Source organism: Pelodiscus sinensis, chromosome 1 (assembly GCF_049634645.1).
Source record: "Pelodiscus sinensis isolate JC-2024 chromosome 1, ASM4963464v1, whole genome shotgun sequence".
Taxonomy (NCBI): Eukaryota; Metazoa; Chordata; order Testudines; family Trionychidae; genus Pelodiscus; species Pelodiscus sinensis.
This window is the reverse complement of record NC_134711.1, coordinates 158,231,443-158,246,185: the sequence shown is the minus strand read 5'-3', so window position 1 is coordinate 158,246,185 and position 14,743 is coordinate 158,231,443. Positions and strand designations below refer to the sequence as shown.

Sequence of the window (14,743 nt, the reverse complement as noted above, 5' to 3'; positions counted from 1 at the left end):
GGATGAGCACTTAAGAAACAAAGTCTTCGTTTTCATGCAAATGTTCTTGTTTACTAGAGGACAATGGAAGAGAAAAGTGGAGTATATCGATAGTTGCAGTTGAGGAAGCATTTCCACTGGGATAGAGCTGAATTGTTTCTCAAGTAAAGGTTTTAACAAAGTTATTCATGAGACAATCACAGCTGTAGCGCTATTGCAATCCCACATTTTGCTATGGTAAAAAAAATCAATTCTTGTCTGATATTATCAGTGTTACAGATATTCATCTAGCAGTGAGGGATTTAGGTGTTAATACCTTTTCATCCTTCTTTCATTAGGCAGCAAGAACAAGATTTACTTTCCTGGAACTGTTCCAAAAACCTGATCTTTCCCCACTGGGGTGGCTAGCGGTACTCTCTGTAATATTAAAAAGTATTGATTTAAAAATATGTATACACATCTTATTAAGAGAACACACATTTACTGTACCTCCCAAGCAACTCCATACTTTCAATCTGTGTATTCCTCCCCTGCTCCTCTTTTCTGTCATTTTACTCATCTCATCTCATCGACTCATAGACTTTAAGGTCAGAAGGGACCATTATGATCATCTATTCTGACCTCCTGCACAGTGAAGGCCACAGAATCTCACCTATGCCCTCTTAGAATAATCCTCTCACCTATATCTCAGATATTGAAGCCTTCAAATACTTTGAAGACCCCAAGATGCAGAGACTCCTCCAGCTGTGATCTGTACCCCATGCTACAGAGGAAGGCGAAAAACCTCCAGGGCCTCTGCCAATCTACCCTGGAGGAAAATTCCTTCCCAACCCCAAATATGGCGATCAGCTAAACCCTGAGCATGTGGGCAAGACTCACCAGCCAGACACCCAGAAAGTTCTCTATAGTAACTCCTATCATCCCTCCATTGACCTATTTACCACTCATAATAAATGGTAAATTAGTTACCAAGATGATGTTATCTCATCAAACCATCCCCTTCATAAACCCATCTAGTTTAATCTTGAAGCCAGATAGATCTTTTGCCCCCACTACTTCCCTTGGAAGGCCGTTCCAGAACTTCACTCCTCTAATGGTTAGAAACCTTTGTCTAATCTCAAGTCTAAACTTCCTACTAGCCAGCTTATATCCATTTGTTCTTGTGTCCACATTGGTATTAAGCTTAAATAATTCCTCTCCCTCCCTGGTATTTATCCCTCTAATATATTTAAAGAGTGCATCATGTCCCCCCTCAGCCTTCTTTTGGTTAAGGTAAACAAGCCAAGCTCCCTGAGTCTCCTTTCATAAGACAGGTTTTCCATTCCTCGGATCATCCTAGTGGCCCTTCTTTGTAACTGTTCGAGTTTGAATTCATCCTTCTTATACATGGGAGACCAGAACTACACACAGTATTCCAAATGGGGTCTCACCAATGCCTTGTATAATGGCACTAACACCTCCTTATCCCTATTGGAAATACCTTGCCTAATACATCCTAAGACCGTATTAGCCTTTTTCACAGACATGTCACAATGGCGGCTCATAGTCATCGTATAATCAACCAGGACTCCGAGGTCCTTCTCCTCCTCCGTTACTTCCAACTGATGTGTCCCCAGCTTATAACTAAAATTCTTGTTATTAATCCCTAAATGCATAACCTTACACTTCTCACTATTAAATTTCATCCTATTGCTATCACTCCAATTTACAAGGTCATCCAGATCTTCCTGTATGATATCCCGATCCTTATCTGAATTGGCAATACCTCCCAACTTTGTGTCATCCACAAATTTTATCAGGACACTTCCACTTTTGGTGCCAAGGTCAGCGATAAAAAGATTAAATAAAATTGGCCCTAAAACTGATCCCTGAGGAACTCCGCTAGTAACCTTCCTCCAACCTGACAGTTCACCTTTCAATATGACCCGCTATAGTCTCCCCTTTAACCAGTTACTTATCCACCTCTCAACTTTAATATTAATCCCTATCTTTTCCAATTTAACCAATAATTCCCCATGTGATACTGTATCAAATGCCTTACTAAAGTCGAGGTAGATTAGATCCACTGCATTTCCTTTATCTAAAAAATCTGTTACTTTCTCAAAAAAGGAGATCAGGTTGGTTTGGCACAATCTACCATTTGTAAAACCATGTTGTAATTTCTCCCAATTGCCATTAGCCTCAATGTCCCTAACTACTTTCTCCTTCAAATTTTTTCCCAAGATCTTGCATACTACAGATGTCAAACTAACAGGCCTATAGTTACCCGGGTCGCTTTTTTCCCTTTCTTAAAAATAGGAACTATATTAGCAATTCTCCAGTCAAATGGTACAACCCCTAAGTTTAGAGATTTATTAAAATTTTTTGCTAATAGACTTGCAATTTCATGTGCCAGTTCCTTTAATATTCTTGGATGAAGATTATCTGGGGCCCCCGATTTACTCCCATTAAGCTGTTCAAGTTTGGCTTTTACCTCGGATATGGTAATAGCTACCTCCATATCCTTAGTCCCATTTGTTATGTTATCATTATCCCTAAGCTCTTCATTAGCCACATTAAAGACCGAAGCAAAGTATTTGTTTAGATATTGAGCCATTCCTAGATTATCCTTAACCTCCACTCCATCCTTAGTAATTAGCGGTCCTACTTCTTTTTTTGTTTTGTTTTTTCCTATTTATAGGTCTATAAAACCTTTTACTATTAGTTTTAATTCCCTTTGCAAGGTCCAACTCTACCTGACTTTTAGCCTTTCTCACTTTATCCCTACATGCTTTAACCTCAATAAGGTAGTTTTCTTTACTGATCCCTCCCATTTTCCACTCCTTATATGCTTTCTGCTTTTTCTTAATTACCTCCCTGAGATGCTTGCTTATCCAGCTTGGTCTAACACATCTGCCTATACATTTTTTCCCTTTTCTTGGGATACAGGCTTCTGACAGCTTCTGCAACTTTAACTTAAAATAATTGCAGGCCTCCTCCACTTTAAGATCCATAATTTCTTTAGTCCAATCAACTTCCCTAACTAATTTCCTTAATTTATTAAAGTTAGCCCTTTTAAAATCAAAAACCCTAATCTCAGATTTATTTTTGTTTATCCTTCCATTTAATTTGAACTGAATTAGCTCATGATCACTTGAGCCAAGGTTGTTCCCTACAACTATTTCATCTCTGAGGTCCTTGCTACTCACCAAAACCAAATCTAAAATAGCATCCCCCCTTGTTGGTTCAGCAACTACTTGATGAAGGAATTCATCAGCTATCACATCTAGGAAAATCTGAGCCCTATTATTATTACTAGCACTTGTTCTCCAGTCTGTATCTGGAAAGTTGAAATCTCCCATGATTACACAATTTCCATGAGTATTTACTTCATTAAAAACATTAAAGAGGCCTCTATCCATATCCAAATTGGATCCTGGTGGTCTGTAACACAACCCAAGCATTATCCCAGGGGAGGATCTGTTAGTTTTCTTCCCCAATGTGATTTTTGCCCAAACACACTCTGTCTTCTCCATTCCAGCACTTTGTATTTCTTTACAATCTACCTCATCTTTGATATACAATGCGACTCCACCACCTTTACCCTTATTTCTATCTTTTTTAAACAGCACATACCCTTCAATACCTGTACTCCAGTCATGCCTAGTATTCCACCATGTTTCAGTTATTTCTATAATATCTGGTTTCATTTCCTGGACCAATAGCTCTAGTTCCTCCATTTTGTTACCTAGGCTCCTCGCATTGGTGTACAAACATCTTAATTTTTGCTGTTTGGCCTCACTCACATTCTTTACCCATTTTGGCATGGATGTTGTACCTCCAGTATGACCTATTAGACTAGTTTCCACCCTACCCTTCCTCATGTATATTCTCCTACCCCCAGCTAAATCCTTTCTTACTTCATTTTCCTCCCTCTCAGTGTCAAAATCCGGTGTAGAGATTACCTGGACATCTCCCAACCGTCTCCCCCAAATTCCTAGTTTAAAGCTCTCTTAATCAGTTGAGCCAGCCTCCATCCTAGAAGTCTATTTCCCTCCCTATTTAGGTGAAGTCCATCCCGAGAGAATAGTCTTCTGTCCATAAATGCCTCCCAGTGACCATACATCCCAAAGCCCTCCTTATAGCACCACTGCCTAAGCCATCTATTGATCATCATAATCCTGTCACATCTTAGTTACCTTTCTCTAGGAACAGGCAGAATCCCACTAAAGATCACCTGAGCCTCAATTTCCTTGAGCGTCCTCCCCAGCCTAGCATAGTCTCTCTTAATTCGTTCCAGCGAGAATCTAGCCATATCATTTGTTCCTACATGAAGGATGATCAATGGATTCCTTCCTGCTCCCTTAATAATCCTCTTCAACCTCAGTTCCACATCCCGTATCTTAGCACCGACAGACAACACACCCTTCTATTCTCTGGATCAGCTCTGGTTACAGGCCTATCTATTCTTCTCAATAAGGAGTCCCCAATCACATAGACCTGCCTTTTCCTAGTGACAGTGCAATTCTCTGGTGTATCTCTTGCTTCCTCTGGCTGCAAGTCCTTGCCATTCCTGTTTTCCCTTGTAACCCTCTTTAACCCATCCTGTATTCTCCTAACGCTCATTATTGGTGTTGTCTCCATAAACTCTTCCCCTGTATCTATGGGACTAGCCACTCTTCTCTTCTTCCTTACCCTTCCATCTTCATTATCTACCTGCTCTACCCCTTCTTCATTCTCCAGCTCCACATACCTGTTCTTGAGCTCTATTTTTCCTTCACTGACCCATCTTTTCCTCTGCCTGGTTCTCTGTGTCACATGCTTCCACTGTCCATTTTCTTTGCCCAGCAGTCCCCCTTCTGAGGCCCTTGATCCTGCTTCCATCTGCATATCTAAACTTCCCCTTCAGCCACGTCATGCCTTTGCTCCATCATCTGCTCAAACCCCCTTCTAAACTCGACCAGAGTTTCCACCTGAATCTCCAGTCCTCGGATCTTTTCTTCCATCAACTCCATCAGGCGGCACTTCATACAAACAAATCTCCTTTCAGGTACCCCCTCCAGAATCATGTACATACCGCAGCTACCACATCCAAACATCCTCCCTGTGTTCTCTACTACTTGGGCCATGGCCACTAATGCTTCTGTGTTTTATCTACTTTCTCACCAAAATCCTACCGGTGAACACAAAAACAAACCAAAACACCCCCTCCACAGCAAAAACAAACCCCAAACAAGTCCCACAATCCAAACTCCCTTTCCAAACTCCCACTCAAACTCCATTTACAGCTCTGTTTGCCGGCTCCTGTGCCGCTGCAGCTATCTATGCCGCTGCCTGACTAGCAGGCTACCTCTATAGGACCCCGAATCAGTGAAGCCCCGCCCCCTAATCAGGGCTCAGCTTCTCTCCCAGCACACTGCCCCTACAAGCCTCTACACATACAAACAATACAAATACAAACTTCTCCTCCAACAGAACTCCCACTCAAACTCCCCTGTTTACAGCTCTGTTTGCCGGCTCCTGTGCCGCTGCAGCTATCATCTGTTGTAACCAGATTAGATGGTGTGCATCTCAAGGCAGGGATAGAGTCTTTGTTCAGGGAATAGGGTGCTGTACACACCTATGGCACTCTTCTAGGAACTGTCCTTAGGTTTGAATTTGAACATGAGCTAGCACAAGGGCATCCTGATCCAGAATTAGGACTCCTTAGTGTTTACATAATACAAACAATAAATCAATCACTATAGTAACCACATGCCATTTTCTAGACCATTTGTACTGTACTGTAATATACCTGATTGTACTTGGATGGTTTGACCCAATGCCTATTACAGTCAATAAAAGGACTCCTATTTTTTTCATTCCCTCTCCCACAGAAATCAGAAAGGCCTCAGGAAAGCACAAATTCTTGTATTGTTGTATCCTGTCCTGCTGTGAATATTCATTACATCAGACAAATCCCTAATACTCATTAATTGGTGCTTTCAGCATTATGTACATATTTTTTGATAGTCTTGGGTTTATGACATACTTGTGGATGGAGCAGGGGAGACTGAAGGAAAGTTCTGCTCCTTCCTTCCGCTCTGTGCACTAAGGCATGAATATGGCCCTTGGAACATGGGCTGTCATTTGTTGTGTCTGCACAGCATCTCACACAATGGGGCCTAATGTAATTATGGCATTTCAGTTCTGCTGTTTGGATTTTTTTTATTGTAATAAAACATTTTTAATTGCAATGGTTTTCAATTATTTCCAAGGATCTTGGATAACATGTCTCTAATCCATCAGGTGGCTGTGTAAAGAGAAGCGATATGGGTCTTTCTGCTTTAGATGGGAACTATATTCTTGAAAGAGAGCAAGGCAGTTTGTTACCATCTTTTCTTCTAGTTACTGCAGATACAACGTGCGATAGGCATGGAAAGAAAACTCACTTCCAAAAGCAAAAGCCTGGCAGTGATGAGCAGGCTTTATAGCTCACAGACCCAAACAATCCTATTCTTTTCTTTTCAGCCATCACTCGTGGGTCACAACAGCCAGGATTAAGGAAGAATGACCACTATCGACCAGCCCAGGTTTATTTTTAGATATTGTATTACTCTAGACAGCTTTCACAGCATTTTTTGTTTCTTAATTTCTTCTATTTAAAGTGCTACTTCAAACTTAGAGGGAAAAAAATTCCTCGCTGTAAACTGAAAAAGTACCTAACCCTCCATCTTCTAATGGCCTGGATGGACATTCTCTTTCATACTGGCACTTCATTTCCATTGTACAGCTGCAGTTTGTGCTTAGATCCATATCTTACAAAAAATGTACTCATGTGCTTAACTTTCTGCACATTACTAGTTCCACTGAGTTCACACTGGGATTATACATGTCTGTAAAATGAACCAGCTGTTTAAGTGTGTGTAGGCGGGAGACCTTTGTGCCAGATTTTTAAAAGTATTGAGGTACCTTTTAAAAGTATTGAGGTGCCAGATTTTTAAAAGTATTGAGGCTCAGCCATTTTTCAGCATCACCCAGATGGATTCAATTCTTTACAGGCTGTGCAAAATATAATGCCACCTGCTGTAACTAGGGCTTTAATCTCAAGGAAGAGATGTGAGGAGTCAGGAAAGTAAAGCATCTTGGCTAGCAGGTGCCTTTGTGTGTTTAACAAAAGCAATGCTTAATTGAGGTATAGAGGGGAAAGATCTGCAATGTCTCATTTGACAGGGTTACTGACGTATCACCAATCAAAGACACCAGTATCACTGGTTTAATCAGTAAATTTCCAACCTGGGAGAATAACTCATTAACAAGGTGCACAAAAGAAAAAGGAGCTCAATGGGTTTTTTCCCAGTGGCGTATAAATAAAGCTCCCTTGTCATGGTACATTCTATGTAGCCGGGCTAAGAGTATAAAAACCAGAGATTTATCCAGAAGCCTGATAAACGAGGCTTTATAAAAAGGAGGAAAAGCCCTTCAATCACTGACAACAACTGTCTTCCTGAAGCTGTTTAGAGGCTTGTACTGGTATCGGTGACCCATCAGGTGACCCTAAGTCAGAGTGGAGAAGCCCTCTACTTGATAGAACATGCTTGAGTGATAAAGATAATGAAGAAGGTTTGATGGGAAAATGGAAGGGCAGCTCAACAAGATCTAATCTGCATTCAGAGGCAAAACATTCTTTCCCTACCTACTATCTCTCTCCCTGGCGGCTGCAGACTGGGAGGCTGATTATTATCATCTGTGGCTGGGATTATGGCCTTCTCAAAGATGTTATTTGCAGACCTTATTTGCTGAGAGAGAGCTCTTTGCCAACAGTGAATCATTTCATTATAGTATTTACTGAATGTTCAGGATGCTTCCTCCCATCCCTCACTCCGGGGCACCACGTTGACTCCCAAGTGCCAATAAAACCTGAAAAGAAGAGAAGATTGGACATATTACCCATTTCAACTGCCTTTCTTCCCACCCCTACTTGCTCCTGTTTAAAAAACAAGCCTGATTGGCTAGTTAAGGAAACAGTCTAATGAAGTGTGCAAGCTTCTGCTTTTGAGAGCATCAACTGTTTTAATTAGCCTGTTGGATGCAAATTTGGTATTTTAAATTATATCATGGCTATTTGGACATCATTTTAAAAACATTATATAAATGTAATCACTTTGTATCCTTAGCCCCAAAGAGGTCTCTAGCGACTGCACCACTCATATGCAGCTATCTCTGGGTTAGGGTGCAGAGGCTAGGCATAGAATTAGGTCATTAGGCAAATTGTGTGAGGGGGAAAAAATGCTGTCACTGGAGTAAATTTTTACTCCTCTGAGATGTGTCATGGCATCTTTAGTGCACGCTTTTAAAGTCTCATCTACAAGACCTTTTCCCAGAAAAGTGCATTTGTCTTCGTAATCTCAGAACAATCAAGCCTTCTCAGATGTGCCAAATAGGGTGCCCTGCTGTTTAAAATGCCAGGGTAAGGTTGTAGCTCTCTTGATCAGTTCATATGCAGCACTGATCCTAAATTAAAGCACTCCTCTAAACTCAATCACATGGTCACTTTTGTGCAAACGGACAAATCTTCTCCCTCCACCGCTATGCAAGAATATTCACAATATAGGGAGAGGAATTGTAGGAAAGGTTGTAGAGTAATACTGAACACATTGACTGATATATATTTCATTTTAAAAAACTTGGTTTTTTAAATTGCAACTTTCTACAGAGCTTAATGTTGTAAAATTTCAGGGCTCTATTTACCACATTAAGTTCCACGCTCAAAGAGTACATGGGAATTCCATGGTGCCTCGAGACTTGTACATGCTCTTTGCACAGAAGTGAACTTTACCCTAAAGCTTGAATGGTGCAAACACTTGGGCACAAGCTTAACTTTAGGCAAGGAAATAGCGCTATATTGAGAAGGGGCCTCAATTCTGACTTGGTTTGATTTTCAATATTTAAATTAATTTGTGTGAAATGAAGATATTATATTTTCCCAATTTAAATGACAAAAATAGAGAAATTAGCATTACAAAACACAGAAGAACTGGTGGAGGGTTAGAATGTGTGCCTTGTGATATATGGTTGGGGTAATTTCTCCCCTCACCCTCTCTTTTCTTGGCTTAGACTAGAGGAAAGTGCTACAATTATTTTGGCTTGTGTTGTTAGCTTGAATTGTTAATACATGGCAGAAGTCCTGGTGCTTTTTAAACAGTATGTAAAAATGTTACCAAATAACTGGTGACTAATATAAACTCCTCATTACTAAATGAGCTGACATTTAGTGGCAGCTGACTTCACAGTTTTTATTTACTTTTTCAAGCTGGTTCTCATTTTAAAAAAAAGTAAGGAACAAATAGGAATAAAAATGCCCGCTCTCAAGACATTTCAGTGGATTTTCATTATGTATTATCTTGGATTCATTAAATGTCTGGCCAAATATCAATCTCTGCTGAGGTCTGCCTGAGCCTGATTTGCTCTCTGGCATTACCTACAGTCCCAAGGTTTCTACTAACACAATCAGGATGCTGGGTATAAGAAAAAAAGACATTAACCTGCTTGTTGATATTCATGTTCCAGCACATCCCCAAATGAACAGAATACTCAAGGGGTCAGGCTTCACCCTAATCAGAAAAGAGAGGATGCAGATTGTTTTGATCAGCACTACATGTGTCTGGAAGGCTAATCCAAAATTAATTAGATCTGGGCTGCATAGAATTCGTTTGGATTTGTAAACATGGGAACATGGATTATGCAGATCGAGAATGGATAAAGGTAACTAATTTGTACATTGATGATGCTTTAATAATGTCACACATGTGCTCCTTTGTCTTAATAATTGCCAAAAACTAAGAATATTTTACTGCAAATTAGTGTGTGTGTGTAGACAGAAGTAAAAAATGAAGATATTTTACAAGCCAGAATGAGAAACAGATGGAAAAGCATTTAGTAATCATTATATAAACAACATTTAAATGAAGGGTTCCATTCTGAAAAAGTCAATAAAGTATAAATAAAGTCCTTTTTAAAAAGGAAAAAAAAAAACTACTCACCCTTTGGTCTCAGGAAACAAATTTTAGAATTATTCTAAAATAACCTTTCACTTGTTAATGTGTAGAACCTAAGGGCCAAGTTTTCAGTGGTTGTTAATTAGCATTGCTCTCATTATTTAAATGACATTATGCCAAGTGGCACCAGATGAGAATCTGGCTCTATATTCTAATACTAAAGAAACAACATAGGCGATATGTGAGGGAGTGAGAGGAGGGCTTGGCAGTACAGGGGGGCTAAAAAAGGCCTTTTTGCCCTGCCCCGTTTTACCTGCAGCCAGTGCCAGGCCTGGAGGGAGAATAAAAGGAGGGGACCTAGCTCAGTTAGGGGCTGACCAACGAAAAGGCAGGAGCTGGTTCTGCCGTCTACGGGACCTGAGCCAAAGCTGTCTGCTGGGCTGGCTGCAGGAGGATGCAAGCCTCCAACTCCTCCCCCTGGTGCAAAGGGGAAGAACCAGAAAGAAAACTCCACCGAGAAGGGGGAAATTGAACTCTTGGGGCCACATCCCAAACTAAAGGAACAGACTCCGATAAGAGGCTGGAAGTCCTATACCCCAGACCCCTCACTAGCTCTGGGACCTAACCACTAGGCCACCCTGCTACCCGGGAAACCTGGCCACACTATAGTATCATTTTTGTAGTACTTAAATCCCATGATTTCTAATAATTTCAGCACTACTGGGATATTGTCCATATCAATAAGATTTGAGTGTCAATAGTTATATTGGGAAATTTAGCCCACCAGAGAGGACCTGAAGAAATGAAGGGCACAGTTCTCAGCGAGGCTCAAGTTCTGCAAACTAATTGATAAGAGAGTGATTATCAATTCATAGAGGCAGGGAGGGGAATGGGTAAACAGGTGTGGCAAGGGCCCCTCTTCTCCAAGCCACTACTGGGGTTTTGCAGCGGGTCTCAGTGGTAGGGAGCCCAAGCCAGGGGCCCACAGGCTCCCTCCCCTGCTGCCTTTACCTAATGCTGGTCCAACTTGTTCTCTCCTTTTCTTCCTCTCTGCCTCTCCACCACCTTCCTTTCGTCCTCTCACTCCTCTCTCTAGCCTCTAACTGATGAGGCTTTTAAAGGCCCTCAGAGAGTCAGCAGAGAAGTCAGCTGGCCCCAATTTGCCTGAGCCAGCTCCCTCCCAGCTGCACCTAATTGTGCTGCAGTTCTCTGCTTTTCTAACAGGAGTTTTTCCCTTTTGGGCTGCCTTTTCGCCTCTCTGCAGCAGCTCCCTGGCCTGACCCTGTCACACATCCCCCCCCTCTGCTCAACCCCATGGGGTTGGGTTACTTGGGTCGGACAACAATGCACCCTTGACAACCCGTCTGCATTCCCATGCTGGGTCCCTGATCTGTGTTGCACACGGAAGTGGAAGGGCTGCAGGGACAGGAACCATCGGGTAACCCTCGCATTTCTGTCCTTGTTTCGGTGCATCCACTGCAGAGGCGCATGATCGGTGACCAGGGTAAACTTCCGCCCGAGAAGGTAGTAGCGAAGGCTTTCCATGGCCCACTTTACTGCAAGACATTCTCTTTCTACCACGGCATAATTTTGTTCCCTCGGCAGAAGCTTCCTGCTGAGGTACAGGATTGGGTGCTCCTCTTCTCCCACCATTTGAGACAATACAGCTCCCAGTCCTACTTCGGAGGCATCCGTCTGCAAGATAAACTCCTTCTTAAAATCAGGGGCTATGAGAACTGGATTGCCACAGAGGGCATTCTTGAGATCTTTAAAAGCTTCTTCCGTTTCCATGGTCCACTTTACAATGTCGGGACCACGTGCTCTAGTCAGGTTGGTCAGAGGGCAGGCCCTGGAGGCAAAGTTGGGGATGAACCTGCGGTAATACCCCACCAACCCTAAGAATGCCCTGACCTGCTTTTTCCGGGTTGGTCGGGGCCAATTCTGTATTGCATCCACTTTGTTGAGCTGGGGCCTCACTACCCCCCTTCCCACAATATACCCAAGATATTTGGCCTCGGCCAGTCCAATTGTACACTTTGCGGGGTTCGCCGTAAGTCCTGCTCTTCTTAATGTCTCCAATACTGCCTCTACTTTTTCAATGTGTGTGTCCCAGTTAGGACTGTGGACCACAACATCGTCCAAATAGGCAGCTGCGTACTTGGCATGAGGCCGCAACAGCTTGTCCATGAGCCTTTGAAACGTTGCAGGAGCCCCATGCAAACCAAAAGGGAGGACCGTGTATTGAAAGAGACCCTCCGGAGTTGAAAAGGCTGTCTTTTCTTTGGCCCCTGGTGCTAAGGGGATCTGCCAGTAACCCTTAGTCAAATCGAGGGTGGATAGAAATCGGGCCTTGCCCAGTTGGTCAATGAGTTCATCCACCCTTGGCATGGGATAGGCATCAAATTTGGATACTTCGTTTAATTTTCGAAAGTCATTGCAAAAGCGCCGGCTTCCATCTGGCTTGGGCACCATAACAATAGGGCTAGACCACTGGCTATGGGACTCTTCAATGACTCCGAGCTTCAGCATTTTCTCCACTTCAGCTTGGACCTCTTTTCGTTTTGCCTCAGGTATCCGGTATGGCTTAACGTGCACCTTCACCCCGGGGTCTGTGATGATGTCATGGTAAACCTCCGTAGTTCTACCCGGTTCTGTCGAAAACACATCCTGATTCCTCTCAATCATGTCGGCTGCTTCGGCCTGTTGGTCTGGGGTCAGTTCGGGAGATATTCCCACCTGCCTTGGTGGGTTTTCCCCTTGGGGTGGTGGCCCCAGCACAACCAAGGCCACTTCTCTGTCTCGCCAGGGTTTTAGCAGGTTGACATGATATACCTGCTCAGGCTTTCGCCGGCCAGGCTGGCGAACCTTATAGTTTACCTCTCCCACTGCTTCTATTATTTCATATGGCCCCTGCCATTGGGCTAGGAGCTTACTCTCCGCTGTCGGCACTAGCACCATCACCCGGTCTCCCACCTGGAACTTCCGGGCAGTTGCTCGCCGGTTGTAATAGACCTGTTGGGCTTCCTGTGCCTTTTCTAGGTGCTCCCGCACTATGGGGGTGACTCTGGCTATCCTGTCCCTCATTTGGAGCACATGATCAACTACATTTCTCCCCAGGTTAGGCTGTTCCTCCCAGGCTTCCTTAGCAAGGTCTAGTATGCCCCGTGGGTTACGCCCATACAAAAGTTCAAACGGGGAGAAGCCAGTCGACGCTTGGGGAACCTCCCTTACTGCGAACATGAGGTAGGGTAGTAGCATATCCCAATCTTTGCCATCCCGGCTTACCACTTTCTTGAGCATACTTTTTAGTGTCCTGTTAAACCGTTCAACTAGACCATCGGTTTGAGGATGGTATACCGAGGTCCGCAGGGCCCGTATGCGGAGCAAGGTACACAAGTCTTTCATAAGCTTGGACACAAAGGGGGTCCCTTGGTCCGTTAGGATTTCTTTAGGAATCCCTACCCTAGAGAATATTTGAATTAGTTCCTTAGCGATGGTCTTGGATAGGGTGTTGCGTAGGGGCACTGCCTCTGGGTATCGAGTAGCATAGTCCACTACAACTAGTATGCTCTGATGGCCCCGGGCAGACTTCTCTAGTGGGCCAACTATGTCCATAGCGATCCGTTCAAAGGGGATTTCAATTATTGGTAGGGGTACTAACGGGGCCCTCAGGTGTGGTCGGGGCCCATGTAGTTGGCACTCCGGGCAGGAAGCACAATACCTCTGGACTTCTACATAGATCCCAGGCCAAAAGAACCTCCGAAGAATGCGGTCCAGGGTCTTATCCACCCCTAGATGTCCTCCAAATAGATGACTGTGTGCCAATTCCAGTATTGCCCTCTGGTGCTTCCGGGGTACCAAGAGTTGCTCCACCTCTTGGCCCTGTATATGAACTACCCTATAAAGAAGATCCCCCTTGATTATATAGAAGGGCCCCGTGCCCTTGTTCCTCCCCTCCACTGGGACCCCATTAACTTCAACCACCTCCGTACGGATATTCTGATACAGTGGATCATTGGCTTGGTCCTGCCCAAAGGTCTCCCTTGGGGATTTCACCTGCTCAGGCTCCAGGGAACCTAGCCCCCTTTCCTCCCTTGATGAGCTGGGCCCTGCTTCAGGCTCATCCTGTCCTGGGGCTTCGGCTCTAGTAGTTGGGTAGGCCTCCCCTTCTACCCGTGTCTGTTTCCGACCTTGGGTCAAGATCATGGTCCCCAATTTCTTTGAGGCCCTCCTCTCCCGTCGGGTTTTCCGGGGCTCCCCAGGCACCGAGAACAGGTCCTGGGAGAACTCATGGAAGGCTGGGAGGGAGCTATCCTCCTCCTCCCAGTCCCGTGGTAGTAGGTCACTAAACCTGGGGAAGTCTCGCCCAATGACCACCGGGTAGGGGAGCCTTGGGACCACCCCCACGGTTACCTCTGTAACCCGCCCTTGTACTTCTATTTCCACAGGGATGGTGGGGTAATAACTAGTATCCCCATGTACACAAGATACTCCAGTGTACTTGGCTCGAGTCAGCTGATTTTGCCCCACTAGCTTCCCTGAGACCAATGTAACCGCACTCCCGGAATCTACTAAGGCAGTGGTTTCTACCCCATTCATTTTCACGGGCTGGGTATACTGATGGGGGCCCACTGCTACCCCTACGAGGTTAACTAGAACACTTTGTAGGTTCCCCAGGTCACATTGCATAGGTTCGTCTATGTTAGGGCACTGAACCGCAATATGCCCTATCTCCCCACAGGCATAACACCTATAACCTGGGCGGGACAGCCCCTTTCGTTTTGGGCTGTTGGGTCTTGATCCCTGGC

At 44.0% G+C, this 14,743-nt stretch overlaps 1 protein-coding gene across 1 annotated transcript in view; it reads right to left on the bottom strand.

Moving 5' to 3' along the window:
• Window positions 1-1,966: 1,966 nt before the first annotated feature.
• Window positions 1,967-14,743, bottom strand: part of LOC112544763 (uncharacterized) — an 89,199-nt gene continuing 76,422 nt past the window's right edge. The window contains exons 4-5 of the mRNA XM_075908818.1: window positions 9,483-9,551; window positions 1,967-7,857 (exon numbers count right to left, since the gene is read on the bottom strand). Coding sequence (XP_075764933.1) covers window positions 2,607-3,842 — 1,236 coding nt within the window. The 5' untranslated portion in view covers window positions 3,843-7,857; window positions 9,483-9,551 and the 3' untranslated portion in view covers window positions 1,967-2,606. The remainder of the gene's footprint in view (window positions 7,858-9,482; window positions 9,552-14,743) is intronic.